The 11536-nt window shown below is 40.0% G+C and overlaps 1 protein-coding gene across 35 annotated transcripts in view; it reads right to left on the bottom strand.

Annotated features, from left to right (window-relative positions):
* TCF7L2 (transcription factor 7 like 2) overlaps positions 1-11536 on the bottom strand; it is a 199331-nt gene that overhangs the window by 40453 nt on the left and 147342 nt on the right. The window contains exon 1 of one of the 35 annotated variants that reach the window (XM_043925868.1): positions 216-462. The exons of the other annotated variants lie outside the window; for them this stretch is intronic. Coding sequence (XP_043781803.1) covers positions 216-218 — 3 coding nt within the window. The 5' untranslated portion in view covers positions 219-462. Of the gene's footprint in view, positions 1-215; positions 463-11536 lie in introns of those variants that run through there. 35 annotated transcript variants of the gene reach the window in all.

The raw sequence follows: 11536 nt of genomic DNA, 5'->3' as shown, positions 1-11536 counted from the left end.
ACTCCATCGGGCACCTTACCAGTCAAGGGACATCAATCTTAAAGTTACTGCGAAGTGACAGCGAACCCCACGGAGGCTGGCAGCAGGAGCATGCAAGGGCCTTGGACAAACCCGGACGCGGCGGGGCAGCCGCGGGGCCGCAGCGGGCCGGTTACCCCGCCCCGCACACCCGCCTGCCGGCCCGCCTGCCCGCGCGCGCGCGCGGGGCCGCTTACCATCTAGAGCGGGTTGCGGGGCTCTCCTTCCCGCCGCCGGCTCGCGGGCATGCTGCCGCGCGCCCGGATGGCCGCGCAGGGCCCGCGCCGGCCGCAGGCTCCACTGGAGGGCAGCACCCGCTCTGCAGCCGCGCGGCGCGCCGCGGCACAGGGGACTAGCTCACACCACCAGCGCCGCCAGACTGGGTGATGCTCAAGCACAGTTCCATTCACAGAATTATCTCGCTTGATAGGGAAGGGCACAATAACTGGGATCTCCCCCGATTCCACAACAATCCACACCGCCCCCCCCGAAAGGGAGGGGTATTAAAAAAAAAAAAAAAAAGGCAGGGCTTTCTTACTCTTTTTTCCCCCCCCTGTTCCCGCAAACCGGCATTCAATCAAAAGAACAAAGCCTGATATTTTGTTTGCCGACTTGGCAAACATAAAGGCAATTTCAGTAGTCCAAAGAAGTTCACCTAAGTTGGCGAAAGTAAGGCTTTGCAGTTCTCCAGTGAAATTAAGCTTTAATAGCTATCTGATGCCATTCAGAGAAGGAAAGGGGGGAGGGGGGAGACAGCTGAATTTAGATAAAGTTAGAGGACCACTTCACTCTTAAGTTTTTTGCCCGCTGAAAGTACCCTCAAAATTCTTGACAACATCCAGAGCTCAATTATCTTGCTGAATTCTTTTTTGGGGGGTGGAGGGGTATACAAAAGTCAAAATAGACCATTAAAAACACCAATATGTAAAAGAATTCAGAACAATTTACTGTATAACATTTTTCATGACCAACTTAAAAAAAAAAAAAAAAAAACCTACCGAAAACTTGTGGATGTGTTCCTTTAAAGCAAATGGTCCTAACACATATTAAACCACCGCTGCGCATCTTCTAAGCATCGTAGGAAAAAATGACTATTGATCTTCAAATAGCGATAATTGAAAAGATCAAAAAGATTAAACAAAATCAAGAATGTGCTGACTTACCATGCTATGCTTTTTTGTTGCAACTTTGTAGAAATTTCACTCAAAGAAACTGCATCAGAGGTGTCAAATTTTTTAGCGGACTGTGATCGTATTATTTCCGCGGCCCTGCCTTCCAATGCTTCAGAACTTTTTTCCCTTTCTCTTTTTTGTTTGTGGTACCTAGCTTTTTGCTATAGACTTTAAAAGCCTTCAGCTCAGCAAACCAGCACAAATTATCCTGCCACCTTGCGCAGCTCTGATGCTTTGGCCGCTAACTTTGGAAGGCCTTTTACTACTGCATCAAAATTAGCATTGTCAAAGCAGTTAATGAATATTAATATTGTATTTGTCATTGGAGCCGGCCCGTTGCTGAACTCCGAGTCATCCATCAGGGACAAGATTAAGAACACAATTATTTCTGACTGACAGGGACCAAATCTGCTAGAATTTTTTTTTTTTTTTTAACAATTCGGGGGGAAAAAAACCCACAATATCATCATCTTAAGGTGTCTCCCAAGAGACTGGGAACCAGATTAATACGCTTTTAATGAAGTAGAGATCATTATGTATGAAGGGGAAAAAAAAAAGATGTACTATTCAAGCTATTTAGTTATGGTGGCGGCGAGAATTTAAAAAAAAAAAATGCAGACGGCATATCTTTTTCGACAGCTGTCCAGATTTTATTCATACTGTTCTAAAGAAAAAGACGACTTTTTTTCTGAAATCTTTTCCTTTTTAAAAAAAGAACAGAGAATGAGCGATTCGTCCCATCTGGGATAATTTTCCATGTCTTCACTTTTACTGTAGCAGCTCAGGAAAGACAGCACGGTAAATAATTCCTACACAAATTTGACAAGAAACACCTTCATCAGCTCGACTCCTTCCACCTCTATTCCCCAGATCCCAAGCACTGTCTCTCTCACTTTATTCAGGATGAGCCATTACATTTACAGAAACTCTTAAGTTCCCTTTAACAGTGGCAATCTTTCTGTAATAAACACACAGAAAACAACACAACTCAACGAAAGTCCATTCAACACACCTCATAAATCTCGAATAGCCATCATACGGAGTATCCAGTATCTTTCTAACCGGCCAAGACTGTCTAATTGATGGCGCCGCAAAGTGGTAATGGAAGTTTTGTCAGAAATTAAACTAACCAAGCCTGATGAACTGAGCCATCAGCCCAGTAGCAGAAAATGTCTTATAAGATTATTAAAACACAGAACCTTCTCTACAAAACAGGCAAAAGACTAATTTAAAAGGAATTAAGTGTAAAAACTTGCAGCTTACCTGGCATAACCAACTTATTTGAATTCACCAAAATCATTTCAACATCTATATATCATGCAAAGTTACAGCACGTATAACTACACTGTACTTATCTACACACATAGATATATATGGCGATTTCTTAGACGTTTTAGGACTAGCGTGCTTCACTGGCTTGCTCTATATAAATTGTCTTCGAGATGATATTTCCACCCCCCTTTTCGTATTTTAAATGTGGTAAAAAGGGGAGAACTAAAAGGGATAAAATGACAGATGTGATGGTTAATCTACCCAATGAATCGTGGGGGTCTAGGTAAAGCCGTAATGGCCACTGAGCTAATCTACAACACCCACTGACCACCCCACTGGCCTTCTAATACCATTATCAACCCTTAGATGAACATTCTAAATTAGAGTTTTGTTCGAAAAGGGTGTGAATCTGACCTTCGATGCTGGGAAGCCGGTGCTGTACATACAGATGGGAAAGTTCTTATAAAAAAAAAATTTTTTTTAGGTTTCTACTTTCTCGCGATTTGCATCTTTGAACTCTGTATCTTTATATCCTCCCCTTTGCACAAAGAAAAAAAAAAAAAAACCTCTCCCCAAATCCCCTCCTGCAATAGCCACTGATGTCATCTCTACCACACACTTTACAATGTTTATGCTTATCCTTTAAGAAGAACCTAAACCAAACCACTGAAAACAAAGAAAAATCCTAAACAAATATAAAAACATTCGCCTTTGACCCAACTTATCTCCTCTCTTTCAATTTTCCACTGCCTTTACCTAGTGGTTCATTTCATGTTCAACAAATCCTTGGAATGCATCATAAAAATGTACCATATCATAAAAATGAAGAGACTTGATTCAAACTCTAGAAAGGGAACAAAGATAAGAGTTCCATAAAGAGTCCCACTTGTTTGCCCGCATATCAAGTTATGCTACAAAAAAGGAAAGAAATTTGGGGCTAAGACTTCTCCTGAAGAACTTCCTTTTAAAAAAAAAAAAAAAAAGTGGACCAAAATGGACTTGTATCAAATTATTATTGCCTATTATTATTCACATCAGGAGATAGTCCCAATGCCACTTAAAAAAAAAAAATCAACATAACCCCCTATGATGTAAGCATACTTTCAAAACTCCCTTTAAAAACCAAAAACAGATTATGTGCCTTTTTTCCCCACGCACATCACCTCTTAAAACCTATAGTGGTCCTTATGTAGATCTCCCCTTTTATTTTAGAAAGGTGTGTGTGCGTTTCTGCGGTCACATGTTTATCTCTACCAAATGGACACTGTGCATATCCAAGTACATGTGTATCCAAGTCAAAGATTTTTCAAGCATGGACTAGCTTCCAGATAACCTGAGATGTCTAAATTAAGGACTCCTTGCTTTATCAATTCACGGTTTCCCCATTCCTGGCCAAAGCCTGTCTTTTCAGGGTCAGGGAGAGATCGGTAATCTGCATCTTTGTGCGCTCCGTACCAGAGTTGTTAATAGGCAGCCTTCTCTGCCTCTCTCTCGGCTTCCCCAGCACGACCGCACCAGCACTAGTATCAAATTAACTCTCCGACTTTGAAACTTATTGATCTGCTATTAAGACACCAGTGAACTTGATGAAATGAGTGCTGTAGGTGCAGTCAGGACTTCAAAGTCTAGCACAGCCACATAAAGCAAGCGCCTTTGATCCTGACTCCGATCTACTGAGGGTTTAAAGCCCAGCTCTCCCTAAGCTGCCCTTCACTCTCGTCATGTCTGATGTCTTACCAACTAGTGACTTGATAATGTTAATAATGCAAATTTTACAAATGATTTTTACAATGGCAAAATTAATTATATGAATGGATGCTTCTTGCAATAAGGGTTTCTGCACTTCTCTCCCTTATAACATAACAATTGGAGCAAACAGGATGGCTAAGAAGGGGTTCGAGGCCCACGCAATTCCAGACAACGTTTTACTGCCTTCTTTTACCTTTTCATTTTGTACTTAGAACCAAAATAATTAACTAAAAGTCCCATTCATAATCTTAGTAACTTGTATTCTGTAATTCTCATTTCCTAGTAAATATCAACTGTGGAATAGAAGCAAACTACTCTGCACACAAGGCTTCTATGTTTATATCACAAGTCAGTACAAAATCCTTATTTTGGTGTAGAATTTCTTCTCGATAGTTACCACAAACCCACAGTAAAGTTACAGGGGCTTCATACCCTCCATTACTCTTTTTTTTCCGATTAGGAATAATCTGAAATGGTACGTGGTCAAGAATCAGAATGAACTTACACAGATTCTGTGACCTGGAAAATTCACACACGCATACCCTCTCACTCAATCTGGCTAAACAAAACTATTCTTCTAACAGTTATTTTTATCACCAGAGAATATATCTTTAAACATACATTGATTCTACAACTTCCTTCAGTAAGAAAATCCTTGTTATTAAAAATAAGTTTCAAGTTCAAATGATCTAAAAAGAAAGAAAAGCATCCTAATTCTCAGTTTCCCTGAGAAGTTTGGATTTAAATAATACAAAAGGTTATTATAGACTAGGCTAAAAAATAATCTTATATATAACTGGAACAGCAATATTTAAGCAGAAATACATCTTTTGAATCAAAAGAATCAATGTCTGAGGACAAATGCTTTGCTAAGAGGTTATTCTTTGTATGTTGATTTTGGACAGAAGAATATCAGTAGTTCAGAGGAAAATGTGCTCCCCTAATAGAAGCTCTATGTACCTCTTTTGATTTACAGTATGTTATGTAATGTCTGTGCTCTCGCTATTCTGAATATATTTATTACACGAAGAAACTAAAGAGGCAGAATTAGATATATTCTCTCCATCAACATGACAATGTATTTCCCCCAATTCCTAATGTCAGGACTGGAGCCCCCCAAAAGGACCAAACATAACAAAAGTTTAAAAGGATCATTTTGATACTTGCCTTCATTTGTGTGTATGTGTGTGTATAAGTAATCCAATTAGTTTGTTTTCCAATGTGACTCTAATCATAAAATTTAGGTGGTATTAACTTTGTGTTATAGTTTTCCCTCCTCCCATCCACCCCCCCCAATGTTGATACTCACTTAACCTACTTGCAATTCTAAAGAAGTCAACACTTGATTGTGACAACGTTCAAAAGAATTTCCTCTGCCACTAGCACAGTAAAAAAACTTTCACCAATTAGTGCAGGAAAAAAGGAGGGAAAAGCCACAGTGCTGGCGCTCAAAGAGCCAGGCCTTGCGGCAAATCTGTCATGTCGAGAGGATTGATCAACAGGACGGCAATTTCTAATGGCATGTTGTCATGAAAAGTCAGCCACAGGGAGCCACCTGCTTTGCTCCTCACAGACAGCTAGGGAAGGAAGGAGGAAGAGGGCGGGAGGGGGAGAGAGGGAACCGCTCACCATTCCTAGCCCTGCCAGTTCCCTTTTGCTAACAACTTTGGTAAAGGTATCATGATTTTTCATTCGGTTGAAATATGTCAAGTCTCCAATCATATTACCCTTCCTCTAAGATAACAGTGGTTTGAAGGCTGGCTCTTTCTTTTCCCTCAATCCCCTTTTCCCCCCCCATTTTGAGCAGGGGATGAGGTACCTTGATTAGAACTCCACCGCCTCCCTCTTTTTGTCAACCCATACTCCTCAGATCAGAAGACATCTCTAATGGCTTTAAATCAACAAGGAGCATCCCGACTTAATAAAACCCAAGTCTGGAAGATTCTGGAAGACCAAAGAGGTAACAGTGACACCATCAGGTGTTGTTTTTCTGAGCCAACTGAAGGTATGTGCTGCTGGCCCCGTACTTTGCAGGGTTTCGTCTAGTTGAGAAATAGTTGGGAAACTAGGTTTTGCAAGCTATCATCTAATCCATTAGAACCTTCTCTGGTGAAAGTGGTGCTGATCGTTTTCTTGGCTGTAGCTTTTCTTGTGTTCAATGCAACTCAGTACTCCATAACAACCTCCAACTTACCCTTGATAACAGAAGATGTTCTGCCTTTGAATACTCCACTAGAAGGTATTATTTTCTTGATACTCAAGACTCTGCTTACCAACCACTCCAAAGAAAAGGACAGTCCTTCCTCTCCCCAATGCCCTACTCAATGCTCTCTAGTCCTTTCAAATAATGCTGGGATTGGATTACTAGTACTTACAAGATACTCTAATACTCTAATGGTACCATTCCCCTAGATGTCAAGCTCCTGAAGTATACTAGAGGGACTCAACACAAAATCGCAACATCTAAAAAGATGCTTTCCGTAGACCGGATCTTAGAGAGTGGACGTAGTTGCTCTCCATGAAAGCTGGTAACACAAAGGGCCACCCCAGCCGTCTCCATAAGGATGGTCCGAAATATCGCTGTGACCTACTGTCCCTGGTAATTTTCATACTTTAAACACTCACAAATATACTCACCCCTCAATCTACTCTGAACAAAAGAAAAAAGTCAAATAAAAGTTAAAGAACTTTTAAGCTCATGAAACCAAACCCCACTTGGCATGCAAATCACGTACTGTAACCTTTTATTGGCGGAGCCTCTGGTCTCATCAGTCGATGAAATTCTCAGCCCGCGGCAACAGCTTAGCCGAGGGACACAGACCAATGAGAAAATATTCATTGTGTTAGCATTTCAAATGGCGAGAAAGGAAGAAGCGCTAACTGATCACTGCCCGTGGAATTAATTGGATATTCCAAGAATAATGTCTCTTACTGAAGATCCTTGGAGGCCGAGCGCTGGTAGAGACCACATTTTGTGCGGTGCCTTCAAAAAGAGACCGCTTGGGGGTACTGGACAAGTTAGGGTTTTAGCGCATTTCCCTAAAGGCCAGGAGATAATCAGATGCACTGAACCAAACTCAACTAATCCAATCCATAATTATACACACAAATCCAATAAACTTTGCCACGTTACTGGAAAATTAAACTATTCCATTAAACTTTCAATAACTTAGGAAAAAAGTTTAAGGGGCATCACGGCTAAAATGTTTCTTTTGGGGGTCGGGGACATGTAGCCAAGAACTCAATTATTATTATTATTTTTTTTTTTTTTTTTTGCTTGCAAGTTAGAGCCTTCTGTGAGGCTCGAGGACTGATCTCAGTGCCAACTCGGTTTCTTTATTCAGGGAGGGATTTGCGTTTCAGCTTTATTGCACATAACCCAAGCATTTGCAATGACCCTGACCGATATTAGTATATCTTTCCTTAAGACACATCTTAATCTAACCTTTTTAAGACTCTTTTGCTTTCAAACTCAAAACAGCATAAGAAACAAGCATTGTTGATGACACCGGGAGCCTGAACTGAGGCCCTGGCGTGGTCCGAAGCAATAGCCCCCTGAATAAACAGCTGCTGGGGAAACTAAATAACCATCGGAGACCAAAAGGTAAGGGGGAAAAAATGAGATTAGGAACTTTCCCAAATGTTCCATCTCTCCTATCGACCACTGGCCTAGCGTGAGGTGTCAATTTTGACTCCAAAGAATTCGCAGCGGTCCCATTATGCGGTCTCTGCTCTCATTGTAAATTCTGTCAACGAAGTCAATCTTATTAACTTCCGCACTGGTTCACACATGACATTTTCTTCAATTTTCTTGCTGACATCAAAAACATCAATTAGCAGCCCGAAAATAGGAAGGAACGAATGACAGCGCCTGATAACGTCGACTATTTGAAGCCAAGGGTAAATCTATTCTCCAGTTCTGAATGCGTTCATTACAATTGCATTTTCAAAGAAGACCTCCAAATAGCAAAGAAAATTAAATTTATCATCTAGAAATGCCTAGAAATTGTTTTTTTAATCCTATGTCTATCTCTCAATCCCAGAGCGTAATACAAAGTATCGCAATTGAGTTTTATGATAACATGCCCCAACTTTAATAGAAAGTTTATAAAATATGCAGCCTGGACTACACTTACTATCAAATAACAACTACAATGCTTGAGGGAAAAAAAAAATTTCCCCAACAGATTGTGGCCTCGCCTTGTAGGGTCCATCTATTTTCCTGGGCTGTCACAGTTTGCGAGGCAAATGTATAGGTAAACATACACACCCGCGCACACACACACACACCAGACAACAAACAACCAGTTGGTTGAAAAGTTTTTAAAAGGAGAGAGAAAAGGCAACTAAGGTCTACAGTTCAAAACCCAAAAGTTTTTATGGACAGCAACTAACACTACATTCTCCCTGTTAAATTAAAATCATCTTTACTATCCACATACCCAATCTCCTCCTCTCTAAGAAACAAGTTCTCACATAAAATCTCAACTCCTTGCCACTGACCACCCCAAGATATATGTACCTAAGTCTTGTCCAAACGGCCTAAGCAAGGGACAAAACAATTCTTCATCTGCCTGGTGTGGCCCACCTAATCATCACCCATTTCACTCATACTGACTTTTTCCCTCCAAAATCAAATAAATAAATAAGAAAAATGTCAAGTGCTCTCCCCTGATCTGAAAATTAAAATGCCCATGAGTAAATCCTCTACCCCATCTGCTGGGCTGCAGCCCAGGGAATCTGGAAATGGCTGGAAACGGATGGAGAGACACAGCACCCCAAACTCGGATTTCAGAGTCTCGAAAGCAAAGCTTTAATTTATTTTATTATTTATTCATAGGGGTGGGGGGAGCAGGGAACGAGCTAACATGCCTGCTTTCTGAAGCATCGCTCCACGCCGTGTCGCCTCTCTCAGGGAGGGAGGCAGCAGCGACCAGCTCTGGAGGCTGCCCCCCGACACCCCGACCGACTTCTGGGGGAACAGAAAGAGCAACTCCACCCCGTAAACAGATCGCATTCCTGCGGCCCATTGATTTTTTGATCTTTTGACATTTTTTAGTTGCTTCCATTCCCTTCCTTGTCTTTTCTTCAATGTCACAAAAGACAAAAATGTCTAAACAATTGAGGGCAGAGATATCTATTAGCTGTCAGACCGCTGTTTTTCCCAGCACTGACTAAGCGCGCGCCACACAGAATGCCGAGAACCGGTAAGATGACAAATTATATCATTTTTTTTTCCTTAAATAGGGATAATCATATTCCAATACCTTGGCTTCTCCTAGCCAACCAAAACATGCTGTGTGAGAAGGGAAAAAAATCTCATTGTATTCTTTTCTGCAATTTCTATTATGTTAGCTGTTATTTGTTGAAAGAGGAAAGAAAAAAGAAAGAAAATCTCTTCAAGGAACGAAGTAACATATTTCAGGTTGTAGCATCTGAGAAGCAAAAGCAGATCTTCCTGATTATTTTCCCCTAAGAACTGCTTCGATAGTGCAAGTACCACATTAATAAAAGAAACAATTTGTTATACTTAGGGATGAAAGACTGCAAAAAAAAAAAATGAACGGATGTCCCCTAAGTTACTTGTTTCCCCCTGAAGACAAGCAAAGCCATTCTTTCAAAGCAGTTAAAATTGTAGATTTGAAGTGCGGCCAACCTCAACTTTCTGAAACCTAAAATCTGAAACTTACCATTCCTATAAATAATGCCCTGACAGGAATACTTTAAAAAAATTATTTCAAATGGTTTCTCTCAGCTTGTGATTTGACTGCCATGAACATGTTGTACATCTATGATTTCAAAGTTAAAATTCAAAACACACTCACACTGCGCTTTCCTTCAAAACCAATAATCAACAATTTATGGACAAGAGGCTAAAATGGATCAACTTTACACTTACATTTGAGAAGATTAATGATTTTCTTTCAAGGAGCTGGTATGTTAGAAGCATTAGTTTCCAGCACACATTTTTGTATGTAATAAAATTATTTAAACTGTTTAGGTTAAACTCTATTATTTAGAAACCTATTTTATAAGGAAATGATCTTTTTTAAAAAAAATAGGCCCAAATTTGTAGGATGCAATTTTTAAAAAAAGAACTGGTTCCATTGAGAGTAACTACCACTTAAATCTTATAAATAACTTTTTCAGAAATAATCAAAGGAATCTCCAAATTTAATCTGTACTTGTTTTTCTATTTTATGTATACAGGCTCCTATTTGACATTTAACATCTAATATTCATTCTTCTATTTCCAATGATGCTCTTGATAGAGACTAAATATGTAAGATACTGGTACATGCCTGTACTCTTGCAATATAGGGAGAACTATCAATTAGGTATAATATTTAGATTGCAAATGATAAAATACAACTAATTCAAGCTCAGGAGGAACAAAGCCCTATTAAGCTTTTAAGAATTGTATGAAACATCCCAACAATACTCAGAGTATTCAATGCTTTTCAAATACAGATTCAAACCAGCAAACATAAGAACAAATTTATAAACTCCAAAAGAGAAACGGGAATGGGGGAGAAAATGGCAAATCAAATTTTTCACCCAATTATCAAGGTAACATATGTTTGCAAACATAACGAATTCGATTTTTCTGCTGTTACAATAAACTAATTTCTGCATTAATGTCAGCTATAGACATCAATATTTTCTTAGCAGAGCACATCATTGTCAAATAGATTCATTCAAACATGTTAGTAAAACAGGACCAAACTTCCTTAAATCATTCCATAATTATGGAAGATAGGTATCGGTAAGGATCTCTCTCTCTCATGTGAATATATATACACGTTTATAAAATACTGCTTGGGTTTTCTTTAACTTTATGAAATAAAGTATGACGTTACAGCAAACCATGTATTGGGGGGTGGGGGGGGGACGGGTAGTCACGGCAAAAGGCAAGCAGACACACACACATTCACAAAACTGACCACAGGTTTCGGACGGGCTGGTCGGTAGTTGTGGTTTTTAAAACCGCGCGCTGTCCTTGAAACGGAGGCCGCACACAGCTCCATTAGATACAGATCCAGTGCTCTTGATCTATTATTTACAAAGAAAAACCCTTCACTGCTTAAGTGCCCCCTCTCCTCAGCCTTCCATTTCAACAGCTTCAAACAACTTAGTGGGAGAAAAACACAGGACACAACAACCTGTGTTCATCACAATGTTCCAGGCAAGTCAGAATTCCACTTGAATAGAAAAAATACATATATCAGAATGCCCTGAACAGAGGTTGTCGGCTACACAACAATCAAATGAGAGGTTTGCTCCAAAATACAGATTGTCATTTTCTAACAAGTGACGTGAGGTTT

The sequence above is a fragment of the Cervus elaphus genome, chromosome 15, assembly GCF_910594005.1.
Source record: "Cervus elaphus chromosome 15, mCerEla1.1, whole genome shotgun sequence".
Classification (NCBI taxonomy): domain Eukaryota; kingdom Metazoa; phylum Chordata; class Mammalia; order Artiodactyla; family Cervidae; genus Cervus; species Cervus elaphus.
The sequence above is the reverse complement of the archived record's forward strand: the minus strand, read 5'-3'. Positions and strand labels throughout refer to the sequence as shown.